Raw genomic sequence first — 24,382 nt, 5'->3', positions numbered from 1 at the left:
AATGTGCAAAAGAGTGCCGAAATTATTCATTTGTATATTTTTCACTTTTAGATAATTCTTCTTCTAAATCAGCGAACAAGCTGTTGAGTGATAGACTTTTTCATCAATTTTTGGATGATATTCAGCTAATAAATGCAGAGCTTGGAGAGAGCAAGAAGAAAGTGGAAGGACTAGTAGCTTCAACTGCTGTATTACAGGTATGTGTTTTCATAATGCTATTCTTTTCAAATCACAAATCGGCATAAATTATGAATTATTAAATAAAAAGTGATTGCCAGTACTCCTCGATTCGCCAGGTTTGGCGTAAATTAGACGAACGAGATAAATTTTTTTTTGTCTTTATTAACGAGACTTTCAGCCCAAGGTTGGCTCGTCTCGTTCGGAAGAAAATTAAAAATTGTAAAAAGCTTTTATAGGTACACATAATTTTTATTATTCGTAATCTTTTTGCCTTTTTCGTACAACACAGTTGTACCGAAAGGCTATATGATCACTCCAAAAACGAATTTTTGATAGAAAGCCCGGAGACACATAGTATTATACCAATAGGGACGTTCCGATACTTCAAAATATCGATATTTGATTCGATACGATAATCGAATCAAAGTATCGATATCACCGATATATTGGAATGAAAATATCGATATATCGGAAAATCATATGATATTTCAGAAATGAGAATATTTATAATATATTTGTTATAGTTATTAGATTTTTTTTCGTATTAACGTATTACCACTTTACAATAATGATTGGAATTGACTTTTTTCTCTATTACTTAATCCAATCTGCTTCTATAGTGTGCAAGTCCAACAATTTTCGGCAGCGGCGTTCATGGTAGTTTTAACCGCTAGTGGCGGCGTTTTTTTTGCATGACACTAACCTCAATATTTTTCGTTCGCTTGAAAAAAATAATCTGAAGTTTTGAGAAATTTGCTGAAATACCATTGACATTTTTTTCTGTATTTCTCTTCGGGTCATTCTGATTCTTAAATTCAGAAAATTCTCTCTTCAGAATTTCCACGTAAGATTTTTAAATTTTATTAAAATTTAGTATTTTTACGGAAAAATCCATTGGAATATTCTTAGGATTAAAAAAGGAAATTCTCTTAAACTTTCACGAAAAATTATCTGAAACAATCACATGGAATTCCCAGGAATTTCGGCAGGAAATTCTTTTTTGGACATTCTTCAAAATTGATTTTAAGGAAATTCTCTTTCATTCCTAAGGAGCATTCTTTTGAATTTCGTCAGAAAATTTTCATTTGTTTTCAAATTCTTCTAAATTCTCATTTCCACAAATCTCTTTCTAATTTCTAAAGTTATAATTTGTCAAATTTATCACGTCAAATATATAATTGAATTCCCGTAAGAATTCAAGGACCAGCGGCTTGAAAGATGTTGCCCAACGGCGTGTCAATGCAACGTGTCGTGTAGCCAAAACCATTTGGCAGCGCACACCTCACACTATCCATTTTGAAGTATTTTCTTTCATAAAATATAATGTCATTCGTTTTGATTCAATATATCGATATCGAAAGCAAAAATATCGATATGACCGATATATTGAAAGCAAAATATCGATACAAAAATATCGGATATCGAAACAAAAATATCGATATTCCGATATATCGGAAGTATCGGAACGTCCCTATATACCAATCGACAATGTGTAAGTAGACACACTTTTTAGAACCTATCATTGTTCGCAATTTTACTTACAACAGGTTCCATTCGGCGGGGAATCCTGTCCCATTGGTTGCTATTGATAATTGGCCAGATCGGACTATGGGATCAGATGTTATCACCAATATACAATTTTTGCCTTTTTTATGCCAAAACACGCTTAAAATACTCATTTATATTTTTTTAGCATTTCTTGCACGAGAAAGGCACCAACACCGCTAGGGTTTTTTTTTTCGTGCATTGAGAGTACCTACATAAAAGCCTGATTTTCTGCATTTCTCGTATAGTTCTTCTTCTTCTTCTCATTGACATTACATCCCCCACTAGGTCGAGACAAATTTCAAATCGAAAATTGCCTAGACCGGCACAGGGAATCGAATCCAGCTACCCTCAGCATGGTCTTGCTTTGTAGCCGCGCATCGTACCGCTAGGCTAAGGAGGGCCCCTATTATACTCGTATACTAAGTCTACGTAAAGGCTATATGATCACTCCAAAACTAAATTATTGATAGAAGGCTCGGAGACCCATAGTGTTATATACTAATCGACTCAGCTCGACGAATTGCTGTTATGTGTGTATGTGTATGTGTATTTTTTATTGAGTTATGACACTTTCGTCTGCACTTCCTCGCAAAACTGCTTGGAAACATTCATCATCTCCCCGTGCAGCCTGCTAGGAGGATTGGGCTGTAGAGATCACGCCTGCTAAGTTACCTTCCACAACTAGGTAATCCTTGCTTCTATGGAAACTTGCTTCCACCGTGATAGGAGGAAAAACCTTCTTTACTAAGTAAGACTAGAAGGTCATATCAAAATTATATCATCCTATGTTATTATGTTATACTAAATTTTTATAACAAAATGTGTTGAAAATATGGTGCAGTATGTTGTTAAAATATCTAAATTTCTATCAAAAACTGCACGACTGAAAACAAAAAAATATCAAATTTTGTTACAATTTTATCATAAAAATAACATATTTTGTTTGAAATTCATAACAGAATCAGATACAAAATATATTGTTTCTGTGCAGTTGGAATTTTTACAGATCGTGATAGGTCTACAGATTGCGATCAACAATCATAATTTTTTGTTTTTGTCTGAACAAAAATATTTTTCGAGAACATGAAATTAACAACATTACAAATAAGGCAACCTTCTCAAATTATGTCAGCGTTGTGATATCTATTGCTGGGAGACTTTGCTACATCTATTTTAATTGCCTACTGTTAGGCAATTCGGTGTTAAGCATTTTTCAAATCATATTATGATATAATCCTGTTACAACATTTGAAAGATATTGGCTACTGAGAACTAAATTGTATCAAAATAAGTTATAAATATCACAATATGTTAAAATTGTGTTCAATTTTTGTTATGCTCTTGTAGTCGGGAAGTTATGTTTTGTTGCTTCCTTGCAAGATAAACTGTCTATCACACTCAGTTCAGCTCGGCATTTTTTAATTCTTTTGCCGAGATCCGCACAGCCGAGCGCTCGGTACTTTATGAATTCTACCATTCGAACTTTCCATCTTTCCATCCTATTCGTGTCTTCTTCTCCGGTACTACCAATATGTTTTACTTTGGGGAAGACGGCCTGTTGTGCTATTCAGCAGCACTCCTTTGTACTATCGCCGTTGTACCAGCCTTCACCTTGAAGTGGCTGATGTCTCGGCGACATTAGCAGCGTATTCTTCACATTCTACTCAGTCTCGTCCCAACGGCGAATTTAACCTACTGCGACAGATCCCCGGCGAAAGAGGTTCTTCCGATACAGACGCCAACCAGCCGAGTGTCAAGGTCAGTCCAGCGATTCCGGGGGAGCAGGGCGTCTGGTTCACTTGTGCAGTGACGACCCGTAACTGGTTGTATTTCATCGCGAACCACTCGGTGTAATCCCCGGCGGCGGATCTAGCCTACGCCGACGGAGAGTTCCCCGAGGAAGGAAGTTCTCTTTGATGCTTTTTGGTAGTTACGCCATTTTTTCTGCAACTACGATAAAATCCGTGTAGCTACCCTGTCGACTGCATTCCACGTGCTTCCCTCTCGGCACATTTTTGTTTTTCTTGTAAAACAAAGTTGTACCGAAAGACCATCATTTCACTCCAAGAACGAACTTTCTATAGAAGGCCTGGAGACCCAATTGATAACAATCGACCGCTGCGTTTAAAAGTTGTAAAGAAAATTGTACATCGAACCGAACCATGCATATAAGTGTCATACCGTGAAGTACCCTAATTTCGCGCACTTAAGATCAGACAAAGTTCAAACGTTCATTAAAAAACATGTAGTGGCCATTTGGAAACATTTGCTACTGTATCACGTAGTAGAAGGATTCTAGGTTCTCAAAAAAATGTTACTTGCAAATTTTGCTGCTATTTAAAAAAAAAATGAAGTATGAATCCGAGACCGTTGTATGCTCCTTATTTCGCGCAAGAAAATAGGATAGTTCCTAATTTCATTCCACGTCGAGCATCCGAGCGAGACGGTTGTAAGTCCGCGTACGGTCTGCTTCTCTTTTGGTTTTTTTTTCCTGAAGTACAGGTAGAGGTTTTTTCCGAAAGTGTTTTGAAGCATAGTGCTTGAGTGGAAGTGGTGCTTAGCTGAAGCAGTTGAGTAGCCATTTCGTTGCTTTTGCAAGACAACGCAAAGTTTTGCAGTTTCTTCGGCGTCCATCGCAGGCGCAGGCATCATCGCCCCACGCCGACAGTCATCATCCATCGTGCGTCTCCACCAACACAGACGCTGCCGTCCTGCCACCATCCATCCACCCAGTTGCAGTGTTGTCTGCGGCAAGAACACCAACAACAGCGTGGTTCGCTTCGACCGCACCACCGCCCCGGCGATTGTCCATCCAGTCAGTGTGTGCTGCCAGAACCGTTAGCCGGCGACACAGCAGTGTGAACGCAAGTATTTACTTGAGCTCCCTCTCGTTGTTCCCTCTCTTCTCCATCTTATTTGAATAGTTTTTCCCTTTTTTTTAACTCGTCTTCCCTTCTCATTAATTTGTGTGTATGTGTGTTTTTTTCTGTCCTTGTGATAAGTGTTTAGTTTTAAAATAGATTCTGCCTCGCTGCAGCGGCGCATTTCGTGTCCGCAATGCGCGAAGGCGAAGTTGGCGAGGTACTTCGTATTCCATGTCAGATGTTTTGTTGCATTCAGGTGTTCCAAACGAAAACGAAATGGACACCAGCAACGCTAAAATTTCCTCTACAAGCCCCCGTCCAAAGGTCTACCCTCTCAACTCTAGTGGGCCGTATGTTGTTTTCTCTCGACCCAAAGGCAAACGTTTGAATATCAGCCAGATCAGCATAGATCTGGAAAAGCTATTTTCGTCTGTCACGACCATTGACATGGTTGGGTCCAGTAAACTTCGCGTCACGATCAGTGATCGCAAACAGGCCAACGAGATTGCCACCTGTGAGCTCTTCACTCTCGAATATAAGGTGTATTTACCGTCAGCAGTGTGTGAGATCGCGGGGGTGGTGACGGAGGGAAGTATGACATACGACGATTTGAAACAAGGTTTCGGTTGTTTCAAGAACGTTTCTTTGCCTCCTGTTGCGATACTGGATTGCAAACAAATGTATTCGGTGTCGCAGGAGGGAGAGAAGCGGATTTATTCCCCGTCCGACTCTTTCTGCGTCACCTTTTCCGGGTCCGCACTGCCTGACTACGTAGTGATTGGCAAACTTCGTCTACCTCTTCGGCTGTATGTACCGAAGGTGATGAACTGTGTTAATTGCAAGCAGCTGGGCCACACCGCTCAGTACTGCTGCAATAAACCTCACTGTGCATCATGCGGAGAGAAGCATGTGGAGGAGGCGTGCAAGACGGCACCGAAATGTGTCTATTGTAACGAAAACCCTCCACATGCTATTGAAGCTTGCCCAACGTACATACAGCAGCGAATCCACCAGAAACGGTCTCTTCAGCAGCGTTCTCGGCGAAGTTACGCCGAAATGTTGAGGAAGGCCGCTTCTCCAGTCGTTTCTGACACCATCTACTCGTCTCTTCCTTTGGACGATCAAGGTAGCTCCGACTCCGAGGTTAGAAATGGGGTTCCCTTTGTTTTCAATGGCTCAACGAGGAAGAGAATAAAACAGAGCCAGCGACCCTCGAAAAAGCCTAGAAAACAGCCTCAAAGAGAGCCCCAATCCAACATGGTCAAATTCAAAGCGGGTGGAAATACTCAAAAACGTTCAACTTTTGTGGTTTCACATCGGGATGATCGAGAGTTTCCACCGCTTCCGGGAACATCTAAAATCCCAGATGCCCCAATTTTTGCGATTTCTCAGCCAGAAAGAGAGCATAGAGAGCGAGCAGAATAGCCCACGAGCGCTCCAATGTTCACTCTTTCTGGCATCGTGAAGCTCATCCTCAACTTCTTTGATGCTTCCGACCCCGTGAAGAACATGGTCAAAACTGTTCTTTCTATTCTGACTCCTCTCCTGAAGCAGATGGCTTCAGAAATGCCCCTCCTCAAGTCATTTGTATACTTCGATGGCTAACTTCGTCGATAAGGCTAACACGATTTCGATGCTACGGTGGAACTGTCGAAATATTCTTGCAAAAAAAAGATATTTTAAAATTTTTAGTTCACAAATTACAATGCGATGTTTTGCTTTATGTGAAACATGGCTAACACCAGATGTAAACCTTCTTTTTCCCGATTTTAACATCATTCGCCGCGATCGGGCAAATCGTTATGGAGGGGTGCTTTTAGGGATCAAAAAACAGCACTCCTTCTATAGAGTCGATCTTGCGCCGATGTCTGGCACCGAAGCTGTCGTATGTCAGGTGACTATTCGAGGAAAAGACCTCAGTATCGCCTCGATATATCTTCCTCCAAACACCGCGATATCTCGTAGAGATCTCTCGCACATCTGCTCGGTTATGCCGGAGCCACGGTTGCTCTTGGGAGATTTTAACTCCCACGGAACAGGCTGGGGGAACTGTACGACGACAACCGTTCAACAATGATATACGACCTCTGCGACGACTTTAATATGTCAATTTTGAATACAGGAGAAGTTACACGAGTGGCTCCTCCAGCAAGAGATAGCCGTCTAGATCTTTCCATTTGTTCGAGCTCATTATCGTTGGACTGTACTTGGAAGGTGGTCCAAGATCCCCATGGTAGTGATCATTTGCCGATCGAAGTCTCGATTTCCAATGGACGTAATCAATCTGTTTCTATCGACCTCTCATATGACCTCACGAAGCACATCGATTGGGGCACATATGCGGAGGCCATCATTGATGGCGTAATGTCGATAGAAGCACTTCCACCGCGAGAAGAGTACGAGTTTCTATCCCAGTTGATCCTTGACAGTGCTCTTCAGGCACAAAGCCGGCCAGTGCCAGGAGCTTCGGTTCGTAGGAAACCATCCAGTCCGTGGTGGGATGTCGAGTGTACACAACTTTATCGCAAGAAATCCGCCGCTTTCAAAGAATTTCGGAAACACGGTTCGATCGTTCTTCACAAACGGTACATCGCGCTCGAGATCCAGTTCAAGAAACTGGTCAAAGTGAAGAAACGTGGATATTGGCGCACTTTCGTTGAAGGTTTATCGCGCGAGACTTCAATGAAAACTCTGTGGACCGTCGGGAGAAGAATGCGCAACGCGTCGTCCGTAAACGAAGATCGTGAAAGCTCGTCGCGGTGGATACTTGACTTCGCAAAGAAAGTTTGTCCGGATTCGGTGCCGGTGAAACAAGAGCTACGTGATGCTTTTGCTGACACGGATGACATGGATCGCCCGTTTCGATGATTGAATTCTCGCTTGCTCTCCTTTCATGTAACAATTCCGCTCCAGGGATGGATAGAATCAGGTTCAATTTGCTTAAAACCTCCCAGACGTCGCGAAGAGGCGCTTATTGAGCCTGTTCAACCAGTTTCTGGAGTGCAACATTGTTCCGGATGATTGGAGGCAAGTGAGGGTGATAGCCATCCAGAAGCCCGGAAAACCCGCGTCGGATTATAACTCGTATCGCCCCATCGCGATGCTGTCATGTCTTCGGAAGTTGTTGGAGAAGATGATTCTCTTCCGGCTAGACAAATGGGTTGAATCGAATAGTTTTTTGTCAGATACACAATTTGGTTTCCGCAGGGGCAAGGGAACGAACGACTGTCTTGCGTTGCTTTCTTCAGAAATTAAGCTTACTTTCGCTTAAAAAGAGCAAATGGACTCAGTTTTTTGGACATTAGGGGGGCTTTTGATTCAGTTTGCGTTGATGTCTTATCCGACAAACTCAACTCGTGTGGACTTTCGCCAATTTTAAACAATTATTTGTACAATTTGTTGTCAGAGAAGCGTATGAGTTTTTCTCATGGTGACTCGGCAACTTCACGAATTAGCTACATGGGTCTCCCCCAGGGCTCATGTTTAAGCTCCCTTCTTTACAATTTTTACGTCAGAGACATTGATGAATGTCTCATGCCAAATTGCTCGTTAAGGCAGCTTGCAGATGATTGTGTTGTATCCGTTTCGGGGCCAACCGCAGTTGATCTGCAAGGACCGTTGCAAGATACTCTGGACAATTTGTCCACTTGGGCTACAAAGCTGGGTATCGAATTCTCTCCGGAGAAAACTGAGATGGTTGTCTTTTCAAAAAACATAAGCCGGCAAAGTTCCGCTCCAACTGATGGGTAAGACAATCACTCATAGCATGTCTTCTAAATACCTCGGGGTCTGGTTCGACTCGAAATGTACCTTCGAAAGCACATTGTGTATCTGACACAAAATGCCAGAAACGGATCAACTTCATGCGATCAATAACCGGAACATGGTGGGGGGCGCATCCCGAAGATCTTATGACGTTGTATAGAACAACCATTTTGTCGGTCCTCGAATACGGTAGTTTCTGCTTCCAGTCCGCGGCGAAAACACACATGCTGAAGCTTCAACGGATTCAATACCGCTGTCTTCGTATCGCGTTAGGATGTATGAATTCGACACATACGATGAGCTTGGAAGTACTTGCGGGAGTACTGCCACTAACAGATCGTTTCGCGGAATTATCGCTCCGGTTCTTCATCCGCTGTGAGGTTCTCAATCCATTGGTCATTGACAACTTCGAGAAGCTGCTCGAACAAAACCCTCAATCTCGATTCATGAGTATTTACCACTGGTACATAACGCTGGAGGTAAGCCCATCTTTGGTTGACACCAATCGTGCTAACTTCTTAGACTCTTACAGTTCCTCTGTTACTTTTGATCTGTCCATGAAGCAGGAGGTTCATGGAATACCAGTCTTCCTTCGCGCGGAGGTCATAACTCCATTGTTTGCATGGGCACGCCAGCGAGAAAAGAAGCTTTTACACAGACGGGTCAAAAATGGATGACTCCACTGGTTTCGGTGTTTTTAACTTTTTCCGTAGCGTCTATTTTAAGCTAAAAGAGCCTAGTTCCGTGTCACTCGAGCAAATCGCATCCCTACCTCCTGACCATTTTTTCATCTTTACCGTTAGTCTAAATTCCTTGGAGGCTGTTCGGTCAATGAAACATTTGATCACTCAGTGTATCTTCTGAATGGGATACGGAAAGCTTTGAGTGCTTTATCACAACGGTCTTACACAATCACCATGGCTTGGGTCCCTTCTCATTGCTCGATCCCGGGAAATGAAAAAGCGGACTATTTGGCTACGGTGGGCGCTATGGAAGGTGATATTTACGATCGGAAAATCACCTTCGATGAATTTTTCACATTAGTTCGTCAGGAAACCTTGAACAGCTGGCAACAGAAATGGACAAATGGGGAGATGGATGTATTCAATTCGCCCGCAGGTGTCGAAGCGTCCATGGTTCAAAAAATTGAATATGGGACGAGACTTCATTCGAATCATGTGTCGTCTAATGTCCAATCACTACCCGACTAGAAGGTCATATCAAAATTATATCATCCTATGTTATTATGTTATACTAAATTTTTATAACAAAATTTGTTAGAAACGTGGTGCAGGATGTTGTTAAAATATCTAAATTTCTATCAAAAACTACACTACTGGAAACAAAAAACTATCTAATTTTGTTACAATTTTATCATAAAAATAACATATTTTGTTAGAAATTTATTACAGAATCAGATTCAAAATATATTGTTTCTGTGCAGTTGGACTTTTTACAGGTCGTGATAGGTCTCCAGATTGTGATCAACAATCATATATTTTTTTTGTTTTTGTCTGAACAAGAATATTTTTCGAGAACATGAAATTAACAACATTACAAATAAGGCAACCTTTTCAAATTATTCCAGCGTTGTGATATCTATGGCTGGGAGACTTTGCTACATCTATTTTAATTGCCTACTGTTGGGCAATTCGGTGTTAAGCATTTTTCAAATCATATTATGATATAATCCTGTTACAACATTTGAAAGATAAAGGCTACTGAGAACAAAATTGTATCGAAATAAGTTATAAATATCACAATATGTTAAAATTGTGTTCAATTTTTGTTATGCTGTTCTAGTCGGGTACACTCTAAATGCACATCTTTTCAGAGTGGGGCTCTCGGAAGGAAATCTCTGTGTTTGCGGCGAGGATTATCAGGACATCGATCATGTCGTATGGGCGTGCGAGGAGCATCGTGGCCCCAGATCTGCGCTAACTGAACATCTCCGGGTCCGAGGAAAACAACCAAAGCCTATTAGGGAAGTGTTGTCGGGCCTTGATCTAGAGTACATGTCCCTGGTCCACAAATTTTTGAAAGTTGCTGATGTAAAACTGTAATCATTGTCTGCCCATTCCCTTGTCTGTCGTACCCCATATCGATTGTCTTCCTCTTGTTGTACATTTCCATGTCTGTCGTTAATCCCTTCCGTATGTCCTCCTCTTGTCGTTGTCTCCCAAAAAAAGTTTGTTTGTCCCGTTACAGATGTAAAAATGCGAGGAATGTCAACTTTGTGAACATCAGCATCGTAATTACTTAAGCACCCTTAAATCCTTTCCTTTCCTACTGTATTATTGTATTCCCTAACCTCGACTAAACCGCGAGTCTTTCGGCTCCCCAAAACTAACACTATGTATAAGAATCAAGAAATGTATTGTTAAACTTGATTTCGGCTCCGTAACGCTTCACGGCAAATGAGCCTTCCAAATAAACGAAAGATTAAAAAAAAAAGTTCCTAATTTCGCGCAAAAGTGTTCCTAACTTCGCTCATGTTTGGAATTGAATATCGTTATTGGTTTGATGAAATATAATCAATAAACCAATAGAAGCATGCATCCATTGTTCAAAATATGCAGATAACGGTATCAGACAGCCGTCAGTGACCCATTATTGAACCATAGTTGAAATGGTATGTGCCTATATTTCGACCCTGGAGCTTTGCTTGGATTTTATTTCATGAATTTTAGTTGACACAAGTCATAATTCCTAAAATATCGTTTTCTTCTGAAATATGAATCATATTTTAAGAAAAAAGGCATTGTATGAGTAATGTTTAGCTGGTGTATAAAAAAAGTTTAAATTTTCGAGACGTCATGAAAGAAAGTCTTAAATTCCGCTATCTCCTACATAGGACATCTTCAAATATGTGTTTTATTCAAGACATCTTATATAAATATAATCATATATAATCATTATCGAAAAAGCTGCCGTAGTTTTATCTTAAGTTTAGCATCATTTTACACATCGGTTTTGGTAGTTATTGCAGGCACAGGCAGTCAACATTAGTCGATGTCGGTGGTTATCCGCCTGAAAATTAGATAAAAAGCGTAAGGGAATGAACTTTTCGGATTCTATTCAGTGTAAAACTGTCCTGTGTATTATATTGCTTTTCTTTCATTAAAATGTTGCAAATGAAACTACGCAACAACAATAAACGAAATTAGGCACTATAATTACTCTCATATACCTAATTTCGCTCACAAAGCGAAAGTCTAAATAAACACAAAATACATAAAATTTTACACTTTTCAATAGTAATGACGAATAAACATATCCAACAGAGCATAATGGATACAAATATTTCCAAAAAGTAGCCAGTTCTGTACAGTAAAATCGTTTGTTTACTTGGGTCATGTTCTTCGTCGCTGTGCTAAGCACAGGCAAATATGGCGATCGAGGGGAGCACCAAATTGAAATAATTTTACTTGATGTACTAAACCAAGTTTGTTTTTCTATTTTTTCGTGAAAAACATTCAACAACAATGATATTTTGTAACTCTCCAGATTTTTTAATTTTGACTGGTTACATAAAAGTTGATAAAAATAAATGATTTTGTAATGCGCGAAGTTAGGGCGCGCGCGAAATTAGGGTACATCACGGTATAAGGTTGGTGTTTCGACTAAATGCGAGAAAGGCAATATCACTACTCGGGTTTTTCTATCGCGTTCTCTTGGTTGAAACCGTACATTTCCCTTCGAACTGCCTCAAACCTGGGGCATCCAAAGATCACGTGCTCCACCGTCTCCTCGACGTTCTCACACTCCGGGCAAAATGGCGAAACAGCATGCCTAAACCAATATAAATACTTCCTGAAGCACCCGTGGCCTGACAGGAACTGTTTTAGGTGAAAATTAACTTCGCAATGCTTCCTGTTCATCCTCGTTGACAGGTTTGGAATGAGTCGGTGGGTCCACCTTTCATTGTCCGAACTGTCCCATTCATGCTGCCCCCTCTCCATTGAACGGGTTCTTCTTCATCTTTCTAACGTTTCTTTTATCTTTCCGCTGATAGCACTCAATATCTTCCGCCAGGCTGATGCAGATAGGGACCATCCCGGCGATAACGCATACTGCCTCCGACGATATCGTTCTGTAGGCGCTCCGACATCAGCCGGAACGCACTTTGTAGTCTTCTACGATTCCGCTTGGTTTCCAGCGCATTACCTCAAGCAGGGACTCCATACAGCAGTATCGATGACGAGACACTAGCGCCATGGTGCTACTTCTTGGACCGCCAACGTTTGGAATGATCCTTGCTATTGCGGTCATAGCCTTAGCCGACTTTTGGCAGACGTAATCGACGTGGCAATTGAAATTTAGCCGGTCGTTGATCATCACTTCCAGATGTTTCAGTGATCGCATGATCACTAACGATGATCTCCATCCGCTGTATCGCCTTACAGTTGCTGACTAATAGCACCTACGTCTTATGGTGAGCTATTTGCAGCTTCACTCTGTTCATCCAGCTCTCGATCATTGCTATCGCCTACGTTGCCAACATCTCTACTTCTTCAAGTGTCTCGCCCATCACCGTTAGTGACAAGTCGTCCGCAAAACCCACGACTTTAACTTTTCTAGGCAACCGCAGACTTAGGACTCCATCGTACATGTCGTTCCAAAGAGTTGGACCGAGAATGGAGCCTTGAGGAACGCCCGCTGTAACCCGCATCGACTTACGGCCCTTCGTTAATGTCGTACACCAACACTCTGCTCTGAAAGTAGCTCTTCAAGATATGACACAAGTAACCAGGGACCCGCATTCTATGCAGCGCTGATGCGATGGCTCGAGCACTGTACGATTTGCATCCACCATCGATACTCCTGAGCTTCCCGAGTGTGTCCAACAGACATATACTGCCGTGAATCGCATATTTGTCCCATATGAATAGGAAACCCAGCAAAGATGGGACAGATATGCGATTCACGGCAGTATAGGTCTATACGAAGCCGGATTACCCGGAGGCTTTCCTGGCTTCGGCAGCAACACCAGCTTCTGGATCTTCCACATTTATGGGTAGTTGCCTTCGTCCAGGCCCTTTTGCATATCCGCCACGTTCGGTATTCCATGCAGACTGGGGGCTTTCTTCGCCTGCAGGCGCTTCGCCGTTTCTGCAAGCTCCTCATTTGACACTTGTTGATACTCAGCGTTTGTTTCTTCTTCTTTGCCTAACGGTATTGGTGGCCACGTGGTCGGGTCGTGTTTCGGGAAAAGTCCCTCCACGATCTCCTTCAACTTGACCGGACACTTTTCGGCTGGCGTCGACGGACCCTTCATCTTCGCCATCACGATTATATAAGCGTTCCGCCATGTGTTGGCGTCTGCTTCTCGACACAACTCCTTGTAACAGTCTGACTTGCTAACTTTGATGGCCTTTTTTAAAGCGGTCCTTGCTTCCTAGAACGCCGCCTTGCACTCCTCTCTTTCTGGTTCCGTCCTCGCTATCTGTGGCCGCCTCCTAGCTCTGAGACAAGCAGCTCGAAGCGTACTGATTCCCTCGTTTCATCAATAAGCTGGACGCCGATTGCTCCTCAGCTCCAGATTACGCGGCATTGCTGCACCACAACCCGTTACCATTCTCCTTGTTAGCTCGACTGCATTTACGATCTCGGTACTACTGTCCGAAAGGTTGTGGTACCGGTACCAAAAGTACCGGGAATACCATCGATTTTCGATACCGAAAGTACCGGTACCAAAGATCTATGAAAACCGGTATTCACGGTACCAAGGTAGCAGTTTATTTAGAATGAAATATAAATACATATGGACAAATGCCTAAAAGTGACAAATCATAATTATGAATTATGTTTCTCAAAAACTCTGAATTGAGTACCACAAATAAATTTAAAAAAAAATAGCAGTTGTATTTCAATTTGATCGCAATTTAACTTTGTGGCTGCTACAAATACAGTGGCGCTGCTGCTGCAGCAGTTGACTAGGAATAAAGTTTTAGATGAGCTATGTTAACCCCGTTTGTTTGTTTTTTTTTACTTATTGATGTGTTTAGCTCATGAATAGTAATTATGTCTCAGTATCTGTTGTGCTTTTGTCAGCAAAGTTTTAGAATATCTCGAAGTATTATTTCGGCAAATATGTCTCCTATGCGGTTTCTTAAACAAACGGCCTTTTTGAAATTATCTTCCTAAGTTCTCGCTTAACAATTGATGAGGGCCTACAATAATAAGTAAACAAATTCAATTTTTATACTCTTCGATAGCATCATATAAAAGCAACTAATCATAAAAAAAAGGTTCTGCATCTTCAATTAAATTACAGATATGTTTCGTTTTTATCAACACGGTCCGTGAGTTTCAGTTGATAAAATCGGAACAGTGCCAAAATCGGAATATTGTTTTGAGACGATTTATTTTAGCTAAAATTTTAGTAAAAATGATTAATTGCTGGGAAAATTCAAACCTTTCAGGTTCTTTTGAAGGCTAAGGGGCTGTCCATAAACCACGTGAACATACTAGTGAGAGGCAAGGGTTAGTGAAAAGACATTGGAAATGTATATTGATCATCAATGGTAGAAGTTCCTGGCAAGTAAGGAGTGCATCAAGGGAATGTCCATAAATGGTGTTACGCAAAAAATAGCCATTTTCAATCCCTCCTCCCTTCATTGTCCCACTTTTTGTATGAAATTTCTAATAAATTGATATTAGTAGTCACACTTTTAGAAACCCCCTCCCTCTCACTAAAAGCGTGACGTAATTTATGGACGTTCCGTAAGATAAGGTGGCATCCGTTGATAAACATACAAAAAAATGAAAATATTTGACCTCCTTAACTCTTTCGGGACGGATGGGTTATACAGCGTTTGAGATTGGCTGTGAAAAATCACCGAAGAGAGATTTTGCTCCTGACAGCTTGCAGGTGAATCTGAAATATTCCTACACCACATCTTCTCTATAAAAATGAGTTAGCATTTCCTTTGAAGCAATATGGCTGATTTTCAAGATTACTTGACTGATCGATTCGTCTTGAGATCAGCTGTGTTTATATATCTGAAAGGATAGAACATTTCGCTGGGAAAGTTGAAAAATTGACAAATTACAATTTAAGGGCGGGTTGTGAAGAAACCCAATGCGATTGCATAAAAACTGATCTAGAGTGCGGCGCTGCTATGAAAATTGACAGTTAGGACGCAAAATAAGGCAAAGATCGGGTACAAGATGAATATTATATTACAGTGTATTCATCTTGATCGGGTAGGAACGTTGGGTACGTTCATCTAGTGTTGTTTAATTAATCTGAACACTCAATCAAGTTTAGTCGTGTTGATCGTTGAGACAGTATATACTTAATATATCCAATAGGAATAATGAAAACCCAATTTTCTGGAATACGAGGTGTTCACGGTACTCCAAAACGTTTTCTGCTAGATCAATCATGACTTTTGCAATGTCCTCATCGTCAGTTCCAGTTGGAATGTAGAGCCATAGCAAAAGAAGAAGAAGATGTCCAAGGTCCTCCAAAATGATCTTGAGTTAAGATTAAGATATCTACTAGATGCACAATAACTAAGGAGGTGTTTGTGTCTATCAATTTAGCTGCGGACTTTTTTGTTGAAGCGTATAACGGACTTGGATGATTAAATAGATAAAATACGACTTCCAGAATATTTTAGCCAAACGTAAAGGCCTGCAATGGCTAGTACAAGTGATGTTTGAAATCATATAAGCTAAATGGACTCACTGGGACTCACATATCTAACATCATTCATAAGTTAGATCATTAGATGAGTCACAGTCGTTTTGAAAATTTGGTATAGGGCACTGCACGGACTGCTTTGTCTCTTTCTCGCTGCAAAGAAATGAGAAAACAACAAGGCCAGTAAACGTCAACATTTATGAAGAACGAAAGAGAAAGAGATGTTTCCGTGCAGTGCCCTATTGAAATGATCTGAGATCAATGACGTTGTGAAGAGATGCAGTGGCGTAGCCAGAAAATTGGGGGGGGATGGGGGAGGGCTTGGTTTCTGAACATTTTTTTTTCGAGAAAAAAAATTTCTTCTAAAAATTTTGTATCTAAGGGGGGGGGGTTATGCCCAAAAGCACCCCCCCTGGCTACGCCACTGAAGAGATGTAATACATTCGGTATTGAGATGCGGAACAGAAGTTCCAAAGTGAAAACTCTGTACCTAACATGTTTCGGACAGCAGAACAAGGCAAAACGAAACTACTATTTTTATCTTGTGACTAAAATATCTTTTCTTACTTACTTACTAAAATATCTTTTGTGTGGATCTACACCTACACACCTTCTTATTTACTACTTTACACAGAATGCAGGTGCAGTCGTGCAGTTGACCTCCACAAATGTCAAATCTGAAACTAATCCGCAGGTAATGGCGGCAATTACCACTCACGGAAAACAGTTTTTTTTCTTCCTAAGCAATGGAGGGGGAATCTGCTCAACAGACATCCTGGGTTGTCCAGGAAGTGCGGGGTTAGGGACCACCTCCAACAGCAAACGAGGGAGGCATCCCCGACCCGCTAAACCGTTTCCATTGCCGCCAAGCCCATAGTCCCTTCGGTACAACCAGAAAGTAATGCTTCAAAGGGGGGCCAGTGCACAACGCATCCTCGAGGTTAGCTGCGTGTCCTTGCAGCACCGAACATCGTGACTCGCTTTTTTAGAAGAACACCATGGTATCGTGCCAGCGCATTGCCGGCTTTCCGGGTGGCCTTACCACGCCCTATGTCCTCGGAAGGTGGGAAGGGTCGACTTCGCGCCTGCTTCCCTCTGCACGACTAGTATCAAGAATGATGATGCCGCGTGCACCCCAAATTGACCTCTCTGCGACAGGGCCTATTCGCCAGCACGCAGAGGGACTTGCCGACGCGGTGCCTACGCCTGCCTCAGCCTTGACGAGGACCCCTTTCCGTCCTCGGGCTCGGAACCCGCCCGGTTGACCGACGCCGTGAAAGCGACGATACCATGTTGTTCTTCACGCGGCCACTTGTTCGATAAAAGGATCGAGTTCAACCACAGAGCATGACCACCGGTATGACCCATGAAGCCGACGCCGATCCCTTGGGTCACCTCTTATTTGCGCCTGAACTAGCCATCCTTGAGTCCACGCGCCACCTTCTGTGTAGCTTCGAGGTGATTTGGGCGATAGCCGATAAAACGGCGTTCCAGCCAACTTCATCTTTACACATCCTCCGAACTAAGTTGTCCGGAGTAGTGTCCAGACCACATGTGGCAAGCATGTGGTCACGCATTGCGCGAAAACGTGGGCACACGAACAACACGTGTTCCGCCGTTTCCTCTAAACCTGCGCACACCGAACACTCGGGCGAGGCCGAGCAAGCCAGCTGCGTTACCTGCACTGTGATTTTGCAGCACGCTTAAACGCCGGGCACATCGAACCCCCCATGGGGTGCTTGCTGTTCACAGCTTTGCTGGAACAATTCAAACAATTGGGAGGGTTCGTGCAGCATTGTGCCTTATGTCCCTCCAATCCGCAGCGTCGGCAGAGATTGCTTCTGTAAGGGCCTTTGCAGTCCCATTGCTTGTGCCCCGGTTCCAGGCACTTGAAGCAAACACCGACCATCCCACCTTGACGCTCCCTAACTTGACTACCTTGGAGGCATCCGCTGCAGATAGCCGAACCAATGCTACCTGTGTCCCTGCCGGACCTTTCCGTAGCCGAACGGCCGCGGTGGGCGTCTCCACTTCACACTGTCGCCGCAGTGCCGTGACGAGCTCTTCGACTTCGGTGATCTCGTCCAGGTCTTTAACCCTTAGATTCACCTCCGTCGTGAGTGCCCTCACCTTGACCGTCTCGCCTAGGACTTCCTCCGCCAACTTCTTGTAGGCGGCGCCCTTTTGCGAGACGCCCCGCTTCAGCTCGAGGATCATCTCGCCCATCCGGGTACGTCTTATTCGACGTACGTCGGCGCCAAGTTCACCGAGCTTGACGTCACTCCTCATCGCCTTCAAGACGTCCGAGTACTTAGCCTCGTCCGTTTTGATGACTAGGGCATCGCTCCAGGAGCGATTGACGCCTACCCTAGACTTCTTGCTACCCTCATTCGCCTGGGCCTTCTTTTCGGCCCTTGACGTCTTCGGTTTCCTCTTGTTCTTGACCAGGGTCCAGGAGGCGTCATCCCCCTCTATTTCCCTGGTCTGGTACGGCTGAGAGCTCTCAGCCTGCCGTAACCCCTTACCACCGTCTTTCCAGGTCCTTCCTCCCCCGGTTTTGGAGGTACCTGGCCGGGGTTCAGCTTCCCAGCCCCACTACCCTTGTTCGGGGTAGTAACCCTCCGCGTTTTGGAGCGGCCCCAGGAGCTCATCCCTGGAAACTGTCTCCCGTTTTGTGTCTGTTCCGTTGGAGCAGTCACCCCCGACGTGTCCGCGAATACTTGAGCCTCAGTCTGGGTAGACTTTGGCACCACCGTCTTCGCTGGCACGTCCACCTCTTGCGAAGGGGTTGTTGCCTACACTACTACCACTAATTGAAGAATTGACTTGGTTTTCCATTTTGGTCCCACGAGTTGCTCGGGAAAAAAAGCCCACCAAGCCAGAGCCCAGCATGACGCGGTAAGGGACAATTACTGTGGAGGGTGCCCAGGTACCCCACAGGCTTCGTTAAAGGCCTAGCTCATTATTCCACCCCCCTGGCCATGCATCCCCTCGGCACGGGTCGCTTAACGCCTTGGGATTAGGGGTTAGGGACGATGGTCCCGTTGGTCGCACCCACTCACTCTAGCTGATGCCGGAAGGACAACAGTGCCCAGGCTGCACTACCAGCTAAGTACGCAACCCTTAGCTGGCGGTCAATTTTCATCGGAAGACCCGTGGAAAAGTGAGATTGGAACTTGTGAGGACCAGAGCTTTTTTTTTTTTATACGTTATTTCTGTGTTTTTTTAATCTTCAGATTAAGTACAACACCACGTGTCAGAACTGTTTAGTCTCGATCGCCTTCTTGTATGCTGGGCTTTTATTGCCATCCGTCTGATGGTCATTTCCGTCCTCTGTAGTGCAAAGCATACATTTCGGTCTTTGCGTGCAGTCTCTCGCAAGGCAGTGGCGTAGCCAAGGGGGTGGTTTTGGGAATAAAGCCCCCCAGAGACAACATTTTTGGAAGAATTTTTTCCAAAAAAAAATGTTCGGAAAACCCCCCCCCCCGACCAATTTTCTGGCTAAGCCACTGTCGCAAGGTGACATGTTTCCCCACATTTCCAGCACATGTTCAATCTGTCCTTGAAGCATCTTTCCACAGATTTGCTCACTTCTGAGGTGGCTTTCAATGGGCATTTCGACCATCCAACCGTCAGTTTGCCTACTTCCAGTGCCTTATGAGCAGCGGTTACTGGCAGACGAATCATTGCTGTCTGTGTGCCTCCGTACGCCTCCCTAGTTCGGATCGACATTTGCACCTCGCCTCGTGCATAGGCCGAATTACTCGCAACAAGCTTCATTCGACGGGGGATCCCTTTGTTTGCTATTGAAAATTGGCCAGATTGAATTTGCCTTCGTTTTTTATTAGCATTTCCTCAATTATTGATTGAAAGCTTTTCTATGTCAGCCATTGCATGGGTCTGTAATCTTATGCAGCAAGTACAATGGATACAGTATGCCCAAGGTGTCGAGAATGTTTCCAACCCGAAAACATCCTAGACCGGTCCGAGAATCAAACTCGCCATCTCTGGATTGGCAATCCTACGCCTTTGCTCGCAAGGCTACTGGAGACCCCCCATAGATCATTTTATTTTATTTTAAATTTCAATTCGCAATGTAGAATAATGAACTCGAATGGGTGGGTAGACTAAAAGAAAAAAAATGGCTAATATTTTTTATTTTAGGAAATTTAGTAAAAAGCAATTAGTAAAGCGAGTTATAACAATTCCATGAAAACTTGAGTACATTATGTAAGTAAGCATGTCTTACTATTCATTCAATTTTCATCGTTTACACGCTTTCTGATTGAACCGGTCCAGCAATACCCCTCAACCAGAATTTCTCTATCGCTAGAGCCAACGTACATCTGCCCTATCGGGAACTGAACCGTTCCACGGTGCCAGCTTTTGACAACACGACGATTTTTCCTCGCACGCACACACTGTAGAGTCCCTCCCCGCACATTACTGACTTCAAGCGAACCCTCTCTCCGCTACGGTACCGTATAGTGTTGTGCACATTGTGCAGTACAGCGACAGCCACCAATCCATTCTCGGGCTCTGTATTTTCAGTTGATTTTCTGCTTTTACGCCGAACAGCCACGCATTTCGTATCGGTCTGTTTCTCGATTCGCTTGTTTGGTATATCCTACATTGAAATCTATAGTTGCTACCGTTGTATAGTGTGTATGTTGGGCTCTTCGGTATTAGGGGAGTGTGAATTAATTAATCTGCACTAGGCCAGTAATAGTCAACCGGGCGGAAGGAAAAGGAGAAGAAACCAAACCGTGTTTTTCACGTTTTCACTGAAAGAAAAGCTTTTGGAAGTTTTGTACCTAATTTGTGATTTTCTGTGTAAGTTTTGTACCCAATAATGGAAAGTTACATGGATGAGTCTGCTGATGTTGCTGCTGCTGCCTGCTACTAGTTCTGGTGTCCTAAATCAGTGTATAGGTGATATAAACGAAACCGCTAATAGAAATCGGAGTGAGTTGTACGGAAACGCCAAATGTAGTACGGGTACCCAACAGTCCGAGATCATCTATTGCATTGTGCAAACAATTGCCTGGTGATATCATGCCCGGATAGTAGACTAGAGCGATAGTTGATATGTTCCAGAACGATGCTCCAGTGTGCCAATACACCGTTAGAACGCAGAAGGAAAAAATCGATAAAGAATTTCCAATGTGACGCTCCCCGTTGCTGTTGGGCTGGGGCTCTGAACCGACTGGCATGAAGCCTCAGCATGAATGCACAGTGGTCCGAAAAATGTGATGTCTGATTTATTTGTTCTTTGATTTTCAACGTTTTATTTACGTAATATTTAATATAGGGAACTGACAAATATTCCCAGTAGTCTGTAGTCTCTGACACATTCTTCTAAACGAAATTTAACTCTTGATTTCAATTTTAAACAGTTATTAATATAAATTATTATGCAAATTTGAACTGAATAGAGTAAATGATGTATTTTGGACATCTGAATATATTTTGGACTTTTGGCTTTATTTTGCGTGTTTTTCTACGTAGCTTCCTTTTAGTAAATAAGAATCATGTGTCTCTTTAACCTCTTTCGTTATCACATTTCTGACCATATTTTCGTATTAAATTATAGAAAATATAGCCAAAAGTCCAAAATATATTCAGATGTCCAAAATACCATCGTTACCCTACATGTTTAGAAAAAATATATCCTGGACAAGAATGCAAGAAATGGGACCCTTCTGAGTATACTTGTTAATAGACCACTACAAATAGCTATTTATTATTAGCCAAATATGTCTCAATGCTCTTCGAGTGGTCAAGGATTATAGAAGAATGAGAAATAATAAAACGTAATATCGAAAAATTTGTTATTGAATAAATTTGAAATTAGTGTTTTTCTGATATTTTCCAATATCTACCTCACATTGTTTGCCCAAAAAATTAGAATTGGGGGAGAAATGTTTTTTTTTTCAAAATTTGTAGGGGAACTGTTCCGATCTCCATCTCACTGTACATATATCCATCTCATCGCTAAACAAAGAAATACGGCAACAAATTCGTCGCTTCTTTTTATCAACAAGCGTGCTCACTGCTGAATAAAATCACAAAAGTAATAAATAAACCAAATTCCTTTCCATTGCTTTGTTTTTGATGGGATGGAAATAGGAGCTATGAGATGAAGTGACGAACCGTTCCCCTATATCTGCCCGAAATATCAAAACTTTCATGAACTTTTCGTGCACGAATACAATTTCAAACCTTTTTCGATGTTCTCTTTGCTATCTCAACACCTCTAAATTGTTTTATTACTGGTTGAAGAGCTAAGCGCCATGAGTTAGGAACTGAAGATATAACCTCACATTTCATGTATCGTCTAAACTTCGTAAAACACTACATAATGGCTAAACTAGGCTATTGGTGATTTGATGTTGCATGAAAAGTAAGAAGCAGAAGATGATATTTAAAAAATGGCACTGGAGAGCACACGAAGATATTTTTGAAACTCTTTTCTAGTAGTAATTTTGTTACGAACGGGTTGGATTTCTTGTACTGTATAATAAACACAGCATTTCGATTTCAAACATTATTTTATAATATAACACTTTACACACCGTGTAAGAAAAGCCCAACCCTTTACTGCTAAAAGTTTTTAATTAAATCCCTTATAAAATTCTTGAGTAGAGTTTCAAAAAGGTCTTTGTTTGCTTTCTCGTGCATTTTTTCAAATATCTTTGTGCTTCTTAATCTTCATGCAACATCCAATATTTAATACACTTTTATTGATTTTCAAATTGCTTTCTCCTTAGTTTGAACAATATTAAATCGTAGTTCTGGAAAAATCAATAAGTAATTTAAATGAAAAATCGTTCTTGAAATTATAGAATGTTATCGTCCCAATTTTTTATGTTCAAAACTATAAGTTGCGCACAGTCTCATTAAAAGTTAATTGTCTTCAATTGATATCGTTTTGATACTTCTACTTACAGAGGCAGAATAAAGGAGAGCTTTTGAACATCTTATAATTTATTTGTTAAAAAATACATTTGAATTCGCATTATACTGTGACAGACATAACAATAAGACCACCTCGTTATCAAATTTTCAAACGAACACATTAACTAGGGAGCGGGACCATTTGAATTGATTTTTTGTACATCACTAGATATCGACAGAAACTAATCATGTACTAAAAAGCAAGGAATTCGATTGTAATGCGCTCGAGTAATAAACTTTGCTGGCGGGAATAGGGGGTGCTGCCCAAATGGTTCTCTACCCTAGTTAACAGCTCTCAGTTCGAAGTTAATTGAGGCGTTATTCAGTAAAGTGTCTGGATATGGAAGTGGCGTCATTTTCCCACTATTTAAAAATCTTGTTCACGATTTGAACAACCAATTTGATATAAACGCGTTTTCAAGTTTGGATATGGCGCCTATTTGTCATAAATCCAGCCTGGCTAGTGGGTTTTATCAATTTCTCGGTCTACCTCTACATCTTTTAAAACATCACCTGATTTTTCTTCGATTTTTTGTGGATTTTTCTCTGAGACTAACTCAATGTTTTGATAAGTCCTAAAGCCAGAAATAGCCAAATACGAACCACGTAAAAAGCGACCCCAGTGTAGTCATTAGTCTGCAGCTAGACTGCTGAGTATGAATGTCATTTCTCGTTAGCAAAATAAGGCACCAACATTTCAAAAGGGCGAAACTGCTTTTTCAAACAAGAGTTTATCACATCACTGGTGGGATGATTTATGGGATTTCCGAACATTTTTTAATTTCGAGAGTGTTCGAAAAAAAATTTCTCTAAAAAATTTGTCTCTGGGGGGAGGGGTGGTTTATGTCCCCCTGGCTACCTATTGAGTAGATGTACTCTCCCGGTTTAAATTCACCGTCTAAGAAACAAAACAATTTTTGGCACATATTTCTTTAATCTTATGTCCGATTTGTGATCATTCAAAAAATGATGAGTAGATCTTGAACTTGAGATGTTTGACAGAACACATTCTTATTGGAAAGCATGTTAAACATTAACAATTGCACTTTTTGTTCAAAACTCACCTAAATGATGTTGAAAATTTGATCTCATCAGTAGCATTCTATGCTACGGAGGACTACGGAGGTCCTTGATCATTTATGAGATTTATTTGGCCTTTCGATCCTTGTTGGACCTTTTTCAAGGATTCTGTAATTTAATTTCAACGTTAGAAACATTCACAACATATAAGAACATTAACATATTACCGAAATTATTGTAATTTTTCGTCAAGACTGAAACGCCAAATTAATCACCGAAAAGTACATCGAAAGCAGTCGACATCATCAAATCAATTTTCTTTTGATACATTTTTTTGCGATTTATCTAGAAAACAAATAGATTCTCCAGAATGATCTCTCTTTTTTACAACTTTGTT

The 24,382-nt window shown here is 41.9% G+C and overlaps 1 protein-coding gene across 1 annotated transcript in view; it reads left to right on the top strand.

Moving 5' to 3' along the window:
• Positions 1-24,382, top strand: part of LOC134212474 (transmembrane protein 214) — an 81,963-nt gene that overhangs the window by 21,350 nt on the left and 36,231 nt on the right. Inside the window, exon 4 of the mRNA XM_062690372.1 lies at positions 52-197. Coding sequence (XP_062546356.1) covers positions 52-197 — 146 coding nt within the window. The remainder of the gene's footprint in view (positions 1-51; positions 198-24,382) is intronic.

Source organism: Armigeres subalbatus, chromosome 2 (assembly GCF_024139115.2).
Source record: "Armigeres subalbatus isolate Guangzhou_Male chromosome 2, GZ_Asu_2, whole genome shotgun sequence".
Lineage (NCBI taxonomy): Eukaryota > Metazoa > Arthropoda > Insecta > Diptera > Culicidae > Armigeres > Armigeres subalbatus.
The sequence above is the reverse complement of the archived record's forward strand: the minus strand, read 5'-3'. Positions and strand labels throughout refer to the sequence as shown.